The 13,064-nt window shown below is 33.8% G+C and overlaps 1 protein-coding gene across 7 annotated transcripts in view; it reads left to right on the forward strand.

The window, feature by feature from the left end:
• Arap2 (ArfGAP with RhoGAP domain, ankyrin repeat and PH domain 2) overlaps nt 1–13,064 on the forward strand; it is a 235,389-nt gene that overhangs the window by 191,472 nt on the left and 30,853 nt on the right. For all 7 annotated transcript variants that reach the window (XM_074042487.1, XM_074042484.1, XM_074042483.1 and 4 more), the window contains one exon: nt 6,304–6,431. In XM_074042487.1, coding sequence (XP_073898588.1) covers nt 6,304–6,431 — 128 coding nt within the window. The remainder of the gene's footprint in view (nt 1–6,303; nt 6,432–13,064) is intronic.

The following is a 13,064-nucleotide window of genomic DNA, read 5'->3' on the forward strand; positions in this document are numbered from 1 at the left end:
AGCTATCCTTAATAGGCCATCTCTTATTATCATCTGTTACATTAAATATCAACATCTCCATCACAAGTAAACTGTAAATTTTGTCTTCTGAAAGGCTCTGGAGTAGTTTTATATTATTAAAGTCTTACTTTAATCATTAATAGTCTCTAAAATTACTACACTAGAATTCCAGTCATGAGAATAAAATCTTAATGATCTAAATAGGAAAGAAATACCTTAAACATGTAAGTTGTAACTCAAATACAGAACCCTATGTGTTTGTAAATTTAGGTTGCAGCATAGGACAAAAGTTTGGGATTAATTTTATTTTAGAACAGTTAAAAATGTAACTGCTTTTGGCAAATTCAAACCTGAAAAGTTAAGCCCTTCACTCTCAATAAAGAAAATTTCAGCAAAAATGATATAAGTGCATAATTCATAGCTTAGCTGAATTTATTCACATTCCATTCACATCAAATCTTTTAAAATCCAAAGATATGTAAAAGGTTGAAGATTAAGACCTAGCCCACTTCAAGAGGAAGTATTGTCTTGGAAATTAAATTACAGTCCTTGATACTCAGTGTAGACTATGAATGTCCTGACTTTTTCTGATAGGAAAATTCTCTGGTGGGGAAAAAAAAACAATTGGTAAGTTTTATTAGCTATCTCTTTCATAGAGGAAATTACTATAGAAAATTTAAAGGATTATAAGCATTTTCTTTACCCAGAGGGAACAGAAAATCTAAATGTCTATAGCCTATTTAAATATAAGACTACAAACACAGCATGCAATAAATGACTATTGTGGCCAGAATGTTTATAGAGAGCTTTCAAGCACAGAAAAATAGTTCGACTGGATTATTACTGACATCCCTTCTAACACTGAATATCTCTCATTCAAGAAAATATTACTGATTTAGTTTTCTTGCCTCTGTGTAGAATACAGACTTCTATGTTCAGTACTAAGCAGACTGAATTCTCATTCTAGTATGATTGCTTTTTAAACTTGGAAAATAAACTTGGTGAGCCACAATCAGTGTTCATGTTTTAAGTGATGTGATAATGCCTGTACATCCTACTTTGGAATGTTGCTTGAAAATCCCATGAGATTAAATGTACACACACTATGAAAATTCTAAAATGTTATCCTGGCACCAACTTAGGAGCATGCTGAAAACTACACCCTCACATCCAAATAAAAATTACCTGTTACACTAAATTTATTTTAGAAATGGTTTGTTGTAATTCAATGTAATAATAAAAACAGAAAAGTAGTTTCTATTTTCCACAATTTTCTGCATTATCAGTAAAATAGCAAAGAACCGCTGGCATTTTTCTAGTCAGTCCTGTTCCAGTAGTAACTGTACTTAGAATTTAACTACTTATAAGATGTCCAGTTATCAAAAAATGTCATAAGGCTTCTAATATGTTAACTGTTTCTTTCATACAAGGAACAAAAACAAAAAGAGATTGGGAATGTGGTGGGGAGAACATATTTAGCAGACCCTAAGACATAGATTACTTCTTGGAGTATCACGATATTTTGGTCTCTATTATCCTGAATTTTTATTATCTACTATAGAGTTAAGAACCACCCCCACTGTGTTCTAAAACTAAATATTCACAAGTTAATTTAAAACAGAGAAGTAATTTACTTTCAAGCAGGTATTAGTTATATCCAGTTTGGTTTCTACCCAAATGTAGAACTAAGTTTTATTAAAATGCATTTTGAATGTATGCTATACTATGAGTGAAATACATCAGTAATTCTATTTCCTCCAAATTATAAGGAGTTCTTATGTTGTATGCAAGCAGTACCAAAAGGAAACATGCATCATTGTGAATTTGGAAGAACATTTTAGAGCCTTCAGATATTGCCAAATGACCTGGGCTTGCTCTATTTTCAAGGGGATGTCTCACATTGGAAGCTGCCCATTTATGTCCTTCAGCACTGAGCACATGTAGGAAAAGGAAGAGTGTAGCATAAGGGGTGTTTTTAGGTTATGTTCAGGCCTGATGAAATAGTTTGTACAGGCAAGATCATGAAAAATAAGTGCATTTGTTGTATATTTCCTCATCACTTATCAGATCACATGTAAGAGACAGCAAGAGCTCATAATTAATGTGAGTTTATCAGGTTCCAGATTCTAGATTAAATTCGTTCTCTCCCTCTCCCTTCCTCCCTCCCTCCCTCCTGCTCTCTTGCTCTTGTGCTCTCTCTCCCTCTCCTCCCTTCCTGTCTTTCCTTCCTTCCTTCTCTTTTCCTTTTACTTTTTCATACCATTTTATTTAATCCTCCTACTAATCTTAGGACTTTCTCCGCTAGCACTTAGTAGAACTTGTACACATGTAGAAACTGAGGTGTGGAGACAATGCATGACTCCTTAAGAGGTAAGTGGAGGAACAGACTTTGGAGTCAAGATTTCTTGAAATCCAGCCTCTTGTGGTCTATCCTTAACCCTTTACTGCCATAAAATCAAGGATAAGGAGGAATAGTATGTTTTTAGGTTGTTACAAAGTTGATCTATGTAACATTGGACTTTCTTTCTTCTTCCCCACTCCCTCTCCTTCACAGAGCAGTTACTTTATTATAATTAGTAGCTACTAGATACAAGTCACTGTTTTTGTTTAATGATGAGCTTATCAAATGGTTTTTAAATTTTTATTTTTTAAAGAGGGGGGTATCAACTTCATCATATGTGTGTTCTATTTAAATATATGTGGATACTGTGTTCTGTTATACATATTTTTTGTGGTGCTGGGCATTGAAGCCAGGATATCAGGCAAATTCCCTACCACTAAGCTACATCCCCAGCTCTTCTACATGTGGTTTTTTATTGGTGTGAATTAGACTGTACACAGTAAGGGGTTTCATCATCTCATTTCCCTGTATGCATATAATACATGTTGATCCTAACCATCCCCTCTGTTACTCCTCTTTATCTCCTCTCTCTCCTAATTTCCTTCCCTGCACCTCCCCCTTTTACTTTTGTAACCTTGGTTGTTTTGTTGTTTTGTTGGTTGTTTTGTTTTGTTGTTGTTGTTTTGCCTTATTTTGTTTTCTCCCAGGATCCACAAATGAAAGAAACATGTGATACCATCTTAAAGGGACTGGTTTATTTTATATGATCTCCAGTTATACATACAATTTTAATGAACTTATCTCTTAATCACAAAATAATAACTCAATGTAATTAAGAGAACCAGTTTTCTTTTCTTAACTATTAAGACCCTTCACTAAGGTGCAATCCAACAAACCACTACCAAGAACAGCAGAGGCTTTTATGATTCAGTAAAGTTAACAGTATGTTGGAATTTGATTATAAGGAGTCAAAAAAGTAGTAAATGAAATAGTACCTACTTGGATACATCCTGGGATCTTTGTCAGGGGAAATTAAGTGCTTTGGGAAGTACTTTTAATCTTCAAACCAGTTGCACTCATAGAAAAAATTAAATGGTTTTTCCAAGTTGCCTGCTGAAGGGTTTCCTCCATTACATTAGTTATGCAATAGCTGGTTTCATTTTTTATTGAAGTAGACATATATGCTGCCTGCCTACCTACCTACCTTCCTTCCTTCTTTCCTTCCTACCTCCCTCCTTCCCTCTCATTACAAGGAAGTTCTCTAAACTTAGAAACTTAAAACTTCATGCCTCGCGTTTATATCACAAGCCACATCATACATGGCGTGACTTTTTCATTAGATCCAATGAGCATTGAATGAGTGTGTAGCAAGGGATATGGCTAGAAATGTTGTTTATGTAGCATGAGAAATATTGGCGTTCCAAAGTTAGGAATTAGAAAAAATTGGTATCTAGAAAGATTAATATGCAAGAAAGGAGTCTATGAGTCTCAGGATTACCAAGAAAGAAGCCAGAGCACACCATGGAGCAGGAGTTCTGTCTAACTTGAAACTCAAGAATTACGAGGCAGATACCATACTACAAATACCAGAGTAGCAGGAATTTGAACTCCAGCTCAAAACTCAGAAGGTACATGCAGGGCATGAAACTTTTACAGTGACAAACTAGAACTGAACTCAAGTCTGAGGACATCTGGACAGTGATGTGGTCACAGCTGGTGTGAACTTTGTGCTGAATCAGATTCTTCTGGAGAATTTTCTGCTCAAAGAGAAGTGGAAGGAGTGAGAAGTATGAATGAAAGAACCCAAAGTTGAGGGACCATATAGGATCTGAGCAGGTTAGAAGTGAGAATTACTAGAAGCCATGCAATCAATAACCTTGATTTTGTTATACGCAAAGTCACACACAGTATTCCCCAAAGTGTATAGCTTAATCTTGTCCATTAATTGGTAGATGTCTTTCTACTTTGTTTAACATTTTGAGAACAGGCCAAAATTTGGTTGGGAGAGCTTACAGTAATGTTATCTCTTAATATTTACCAGAGTTTCAGATTTAAAATTAATTTTTGTTTTTCTATTATTCTAAATAATTATTCCTCTCAAAGCTTTTTCTCTTGAGTCCCTTAATTTATTTTTGAAGATTTAACTAACATACTCAAGTATACATAATAATTATTAAAATAAATTTTAACAAATATGAACTCAAATGTCAGAAATAGTAGTTTTTCACTAGGACTGCTTTCTTTTTGACCTATGAATGCCTTACTTATACAACTAAATATATACTTATTTCTTATTGGTAAAATCTGAAAGGTTTATTATTTGAACAAAAAATTAATGATAAAGATATTGTAAGACTATAGATTCTTTTCTTTGTTAAGAAATATATATCTGTATCATACAACTTGATTGAAACTTTTCAAAAATACTTTACCTAAAATTTTAAGTCCAAGAAATCATTAAGTCCATCCAGTGTTTGCAAAATTGCTTCCTATTCTTATACTTCTTAGCTACAAAATGTCCTTTAACATACTTTTCTATGGAACTGAGTGTGAACAAATTTTAGCACTATAGTCACAAAATAACTAAAAATTACCTGTTGACAGTGTGATTTCAAGTATGCTATCCGTTGCCTATATGTCTGTCATGAAAACTACCAGGTTTGTTAATTACTCTTGTTTGCACATTTGCTTATGGTCAGTTTCATTGGCATGATCAGTCCTGGGAATTTTTGCTTCCCTTTATTCATCCCATGCATGTTTGGGTTACAAGGAACTATTTTTTTTTTTTTACAAGGAACTATTTTTATAATTTTAGTCTTTGTTTTCTAATTATACTGTAAGATTTTTCTCTCACACAAACTAATTTATTTAATTTATGAATTCTTTCTAAAACCTCTCAAGTTACTTTGTAAATTTTAGAAACTGTGCATGAATTATATAAACTTAATACCAGGAAGTTGCTAAAGTTCTGTATCTCATAGTGTTCTGCCCTGCAGTTTTTGTGTTCTGTGTTCAGGAAAGACAGCAATCCTGCAGATAGGTGTCTATACCCCTACTTTACAGGAAAAAAAAGGAGCTGACACTATAATGACCATATAATGGTTATTTGGCTTTAGTTTCCTTTTTTCTTTTCACTCTTCCTTAATATTTTTCTACTAAGCAGTTGAATATCTGTGTTTCAGGAGAAGGGTTTAGACTGGAGACGTATTTATACAATTATACATGGTAAATTACAAACAAAAATTTAGTATTCTCCCTAAAAATTGATTTTAATAGAATTAGTTGAAATGACTTCAAAGTACAGCACACTAACCATATTGCATGTGGAATATAAGCGTTGTTAAGCACTCTACTAGGAATGTTGACTATCTCATTTTTACAGAAATTTTTCTAATCTCTTAAGAATTCCTGGATTCTTGAGTCAGAATTCCAAAAGATACTTCCTTTTTCAACTATGTATTTATATTTTATACCAGTGCTATTCAAATTGCATATTCAATTTTAAATTGTCTACTATCCACATTTCAAAAAGTATAAAGAAATAGCTGGATTTAATTTTACTATTTTACCAGTGTATTTTATTTAATCTAACATATCCAATATATAATTATTTCATCATGTAATCAACATTCAGAATAGTAGTATTTTACTTTACTTTTCTTTGAACAAAGTCTTCAAGATCTGGTATGTACCTTACAATTCCAGCACACTCAATTCAGACCAACCACATTGTATGTGCTCACCAACCATGGCTAATTGGGCCACACTGGCAGGCCCACTCATGATATAGAGGAAGATTCCTGACAAGTGGTGCGTTCAGAAACTTACCTGAGTCTGCTTCGTGGTTGAATAATAGTTATTACTATGTATTATCAAAACTGAAAAATACATAAATGGTGCATATTATATTCCAAATAAGTGAAAATGGACCCAACTTACACAAATAATGCAATATTTTGCAGATAAATGTATCAAAGAAGGAGTCTTGAAAATCAAAGAAGAACCAGCTAAAATACTGTCTGGAAATAAATTTCAAGACCGGTATTTTGTTTTACGAGATGGACATCTTTTTCTTTACAAGGATCCAAAGGTAATTGTATAAGTAGGATTTGAACATGTGTACATTTTTGTTTGTATGGTATTAACATTCTTATTTTACACCACTGTCAGCCGTCTCTGTTAAAGCCACTGTCTGTAGAAAATAAAATGCATGGTAAGGTGATGATTTCTTTTAGCCTCTGGGATATGACATTAATGCACTAAATAACCTAGTGAAAAATTTCCTGTGGTCTAAGCACCTTAAATTTTTTGGACAGAGAATGACTTAAGCCCTGAAAAAAAGTTTAATATGTTTTAACCTAAACTAGTATATAAATCATCATTCTAGCCAATAAAATTAAGAGAGAATGCATCATACCTTAAGGCAAAAGAGACTTAAGTTTAGATAATGGGAGTTAATAAAAGGTAGCATAAAAAGGCAAAACCAAAATTATAATAAATCTTAATATCTTTCCTATAATTTGAATAAATTAATTTGTCATACTTATTAACTGCATTTTATGGATTATTCCTTGTAAGTTAAAGGTCCCTAAAAGCTTTTATTAGAGAATTGTGAAGTGGAAAAGAAAACTAGAGAAAAAAATCCTAGAGAGTTATATAAATGAGAGCTATAAGAATATTGGACTTAGCATCAGAAAATCTGCTAAAAGTTGGTTATGTGAATAAGTAACTTAATCACTCAACCTCAGTTTCTGAATCTGTAATACCATGATAATACTATGAGTCCCTCAGCCCAGGGTGCTTTAATATTTAAACAAGAATATGTGTAAAAGTATTTTTTAAAAAGAAGCATCACGTACGTGTGTATATGTGTGTGTAAGCAACAGCATGCTTATCAAAAGGTAAGTCCCAGACTGAACAAATAAATTCATTGCACATGAGTCTTGACAAAGGACATCCAACATAGAAACAACCATTCCAAATCAGCAGTAAGTACAGCTTAATAAACACTGGGGCAAAGGGTTGAATAGACAGTACCTGAGGGAAGAAGTAGAAATGGTTAATAAGACATGAACTGTTTTACACTGTTGGTATGATTGAAACCGTGAGTTGGACAATGTTAAGAAGGATATAGAGTAGCTAGACCTCTCAGAAGTGTTGGTGGAGCAGTAAAAATCACACAATTCTGTATAGGACTTATTTGGCAATTTAAAAAGTAAAATCACCCATTTTCCCCATGACCCAATAATTCTATTCCTAGATATTTTGTTCACAAAAGCACATTCACAGGAATGTTCATTTGCAACTTTATTCACAACAGCTAAAGCTTGGGACATTCCAAATGTCCATTACTAGGAGAATGACATAGTCATTGAATACTACTCATCAACAAAAATGAATGTGGTTTTTTTTGAGATAGGATCTCACTATGTACCCCAGGCCCACTATGTAGTCCAGGCAGGCCTTGAACTCATGATCTTCCTGCCCTAGCACCACCACACCTGACCCAAAATGAATGAACTCCAGTGTATGGCACAACACTGGTCAGTCTTTAAAACTTTAATGAACAAAATCTTGACACAAAGTTATATCGCAAGCAAAACTATTCTATGGTTAGAGAAGTCAGAAAATTTTTGCCTAAGTTGGGAAGAAAGGTTGCCATGGAATTGCCAGGGTAAATGTCAGTGGGATACTTTTTAGATAGACATGCTCTTCTGTTTTCTTTTGGGTGGTGTGGTCACATGGAACGCCTTCTTTATGATCTCAGTAGCACTGAGGCATGTGTTTTAAACGGAGAATGATGGCTGGACCTTGAGATTACTTTTTCATATTGAAGTGTAAAATTCACTTGAGTAAACAGTGCTTGCTTGCCTACTTAGAGTATCACTTCACTGTGTTCTTCTGTGAAGATGTACAATGAAAGACTGCATAAAAACACAGCTGTTAATATATACAAGAAAAAAACATGTTAGGCATCTTTTCAAGGATGCAGCCCTCTTTTTTATTTCAGTTGAGCTTTCCACATGCTCTAAGTACTTTCCCTGTATATTCTTTCAGCCAGGAAGCCTTTGCATGAAAATAAATAAATCAGAGTAGGATTCCTACTTTGTGTCTATGCCTCATGTTTGTTTTCTTCAAGGACAATGGAATGTCCATCCAGGAGGCTAACAAAACAGCCCTGAATTCTGTAGTCCTTATCCCTCTTTTCAGAAAGTTGTATTGCATACTGTACTTGAACCCCTACCTTATTATTCCCCCTAACAGGAGGGATTCTGCCTGAGTATCAAGTGGTTGTTATTGTTTGCTCTCTTCCTTCAGTTTTACCAGTGGAGGAATAGTAGAGTTTGTAGAACTAAGTCATGTAAGTATTAGAGTTATGTGAATGGAGCACATCAGATTTTAAGGTTCATGAACTTTGGATTTGTGTTTGTGAAAGTAAAGGCTAGACTTCACAGCTGATTGTTGTAGTCATTGAAAGCAGAATGCAAGGACTGGAAGAGAGGATCATGAGGTAGAGCGCCTGCTTCGCAAGCATAAGCCCCTTGAGTTCAAACCCCAGTACTGTCAAATAACAGAATATGATATTTTTTTTTGTCTAATTTTCTGCTTTCATGGGCCACCAACCTTGATCTGATATCCTTAATCATTCTTCCATACACATAAAATGATGGTTTAGAGGTATGTTTGCAGTTGGATGTCAACCAGGAGTATTTAAAAATCAATCCAAACATTTTAGTCACATCAAGGCACTGAAACCTTGCATTTTGCATCCACAGAAGGCTGTTAGAAACAACTAGTAGTCGGTGGTAGCAGTGACAGCAGTGTAGTCACAATTGCTTCAAACTAGCATTTAGGTAGTTATTGTACATGAAGCAGAATTCTTTATTTATAATACAAGGATTTAAGCTCAGGGCTTCACACTTGGTAGGAAGGTGCGCTACCACTTGAGTCATACCTCCAGCCCTCTTTTCTGTAGTGATGTTGGAGATAGGGTCTTGCTTTTTGCTCAGGCTATCCTGGACCCCAATCCTCCTAGTTTGTACTTCTTGCCATCACTGGAATGACAGGTACATTTCACCATGCTCAGTTATTGGTTGAGATGAGGTCTTGCCTGGGCTGGCCTTGAACTGGGATCCTCCTGATCTCAGTCACTCGAGTACCTAGGATTATAGGTGTGAGCCCTTTACACCTGGCGAAGCAGAATTCTGTACATTATCTCTTGGATTATGTCATGTTATCCTTATAATAACCCCATGATATCAGTACTGATATTATTTCTACTTTGCATATAAAGAAATAAGAACCACACAAAGGTATTATATAACTTGCCCAAGTAAAAAGTAAGTGATAGAGTCAGAATTCTTTCCCAGACATCAAATTTGAAAGGTTCTATGAAAGGACATACTAAGGAAAGTTAATTAGTTTACATTACTTTAGCTTGGTATTTTTGCTTACAGGATTTTATGTAAAGAATATAGGTCCTCTTGCGGTACTGGGGTGTGAAATCCGAGCCTTGTGCTTACTAAGTGGGTACTCTACCTTGTGAGCCACAACCAAGCCTGGTTCTTTTTATTAAATAGTATTAAATATAATAAAACATGTTTATATATACAATTCAGTTGTTTATGCTATTTTCCCCCACTCTGATACAAACTTTAATTTGCCACAGGGAAGCTTTTTCATGGAGCAATGACGACTCTTATAGATACTGTCTTTGTGAAATGAAGAATTTCATATCCCTTAACAGAATGTGTTTTATTGTTTTAGGAATTTGTTTACTTTTGAAAGGATCATCATACTGTAAGATAATTTATATAAAGTATACTGCTAAGGCAGTGGTAGTCTCAAGAGTCTATCTGAAGGATAGACTATAAATAGCCACATTTATTTTTCACAGTGACCACAGGTTATAAAATGAGAGTCTAATTATTAAATGCTTAAAAGTTTCATGTGCACATCTGTCAGAATAAATTAATGCAATTGATACTTTAATTTGCACATTTAGGAAAGCAAATGAGAGATTATGTGTTTCTTTTAAGCTCAAACTGCTGTTATTTTCCACATTCCATTTTATTTTGCTGACTGTTTTTTCATGTCACAGGTCTGTTCCTACTAATATTGATAGTTAGGTTATTGCCAGTGTTAACTTTTTACAAGTAATTTCTCAGTAAATAAACAATTGTAAAAATCCCTCATCTTATTTGAGTAAAGATTTGTCTATGTTTTGGGCAGTTTCCATTAGTATATGTGTGCTTGTGTATATTTAGAAAATTATTTAATGAGAAGAGAGTAGGAATTACAAATTGAGAAGTGTATTTGAAGTGACTTTGTGTTAATTACAGATAATTTATGAATGTTCATTAACAACAAATTATAGTAATGCACAGGGGAAGATATATTTTGTTTTGCAAGTTTTCTCTGCACAGAAAATGTTAATTAAAATATTTTCAGAGTTGATTTACATGAAAGGTGAGAGGTTTCAAAGAATATTACCATTACACTGTTAATGGTGTGAAAAAAGCAAATGAGTACGGGGGGTTGTTAACAGTTGCACACGCTAATAAGCAAACTCCTTTTAGCCACAGGAATAATTTTTTAAGCACAGTCATTTAATTGGCTTAGTTAAAAACTTTACTTTGAAATACAGACCTGAAGCAACACATTACAGACTTCATAACAGTCTGGTATATTCAACTTTTTGGAGAAAGAATTCAGAAATTATACATACCAAAAGGGAGTTGTGATATGTTAACAGTAAATTTATCTTGCCAAATAGATTTACTTTTATATAACTTTTCATTAGGCTCTTTGCAGTTCCTCTTTATGCATATTCAGTTTGAAGACTGAAACAGACAAAGATGTCTTTTCACAATTGTTGAATCTCCTCTCCCATTATGCCATTTCTATTACTTTGGATATAACATGATACGAAGTAATGAGCTTGAATGCCAGAGGTGGCTTGGGAATTTGTTTTTACTTTTGACTCTTAATCTGTTAGCAAAAGGTCTTCAAACTGTAGGCAGTCCTGGACATATCAGTGTCCGTATAAATAAAGACTGTACTTTAGGCATGGCGCCTCTCACTTTCGAAGATGCAAGCATTACCCTTCCCATACTTTGGGAGCTGCTGCCTTTTACCTTATGTTCACTGCCTCAGTTAGTACTATGTCCCAGGGAATTATAGCACAAACTTTCCTGGAGAGCAGTACTTGAAATCTTATTTAACCTCTGAAAGAGGTGGCCAGAAATCACCTCTGCAACAAACGTTGCTATTGCTCAGCTGTCCTTCTTTGAATGCATACTATGGTGGGGTGCTACCAAACAAAGCTACCTCACTACTCCCTAAAAAATAGTTCACATCATTAAAATGCGCGTCCTTAAAGTTCAGCAAGCTAGCAAGCCATGAAATCAGTATCCAAAAACTCAGACCCCAGCTGGATTTAAAAGAGAAAATGTGTAGATTATCAGAAAGTGGCTTTAACAACAACTAGAAGCTTATTTAAAAAAAAAAAAAACTACAGCCCTTTACTGATAAAATTGATGTAAACCTTACTAATATTGATTTCTAGTGTACTGTAATTCTTAATGGAGTTATTTTTAGAACTTTGTAAAAATGATAATTCACCTCAAAAGATAGATTAAAAATGCTTATAAATGTATTAGAGGGTAAAAAATAAAATAGTTGTGAGGTATTTTTCCCAACAACAATTAAGGTATCTTGTAAAGATAAAATAGCGTAAATAATATGAACCTACTTTAAAAGTGAATATGCAGTAATGATTCCTAAAGTCAGGTAAAAGAATTGCATATCAGAATCTAATTTTCTACAACTATGCCATGAAAAGTACATTTTAAAATTAGGAACATTTGTTCATTAAATTGGGGTAAGATAACTGTCAATAAAAATGTTCAATGTAAATTTTCATTTATACTGAAATATAAAATATGTATTCTAGATTGATAAAAGATTTAAAATTTTAAAAATAGCACCCTTTAAAGATATATGACCATGGAAGTATTTATCAGCTGTAAGAATTCTTCAAATTTAAGCAAAAGAGAATCCAAGAGAAAAAAAACCAGTGTATTTGACTTCATAAAACAAAAATCATAAACAATAGCAATAGAATCTTCCATCAAAAAGACATACACTCTCAAATTGAATATATAAAGAACTACTGTAAAGAAATATTCAAAGACTTGGGTAAATTGTCCACATCAAAACTGTAAATACATAAATATATGTTTAACTCTAAATCTTAATGGATTTGGTAAAAGTCATATGCCTTACCCTATGATCTAGTTAGTGGTTCCGTTGCAAGAAATCTAACCATAAGGTTAAAAAAGGCAAAATGTATATACATGCATACATTTTTTAAATCTTCAATGGTAATAAATAGAAACTTAGTAATAGTAACTAGGTGTAAACTCACAGGCTTTATAGTCACTGTCACAGAGGCCAATGGACAGGAAAACATTAATCCTGATCATCTTCCTGATTACTTACTACACACATACACACACACACACACACACACACACACACACACACACACACACATATATGATATAGCAATATTTTAACTTACATAGGGCTTAGTACTTGATGTACATATTTGCTATATGGGCTTTTGTTCGTTGTCTTGGGATTCTCAAAATATCTACATCTCAATTTCTATAAGGTTATGTGTTCTCCCTCCTATGAACTTATTTCATGCCAATTACTG

The sequence above is a fragment of the Castor canadensis genome, chromosome 9, assembly GCF_047511655.1.
Source record: "Castor canadensis chromosome 9, mCasCan1.hap1v2, whole genome shotgun sequence".
Classification (NCBI taxonomy): domain Eukaryota; kingdom Metazoa; phylum Chordata; class Mammalia; order Rodentia; family Castoridae; genus Castor; species Castor canadensis.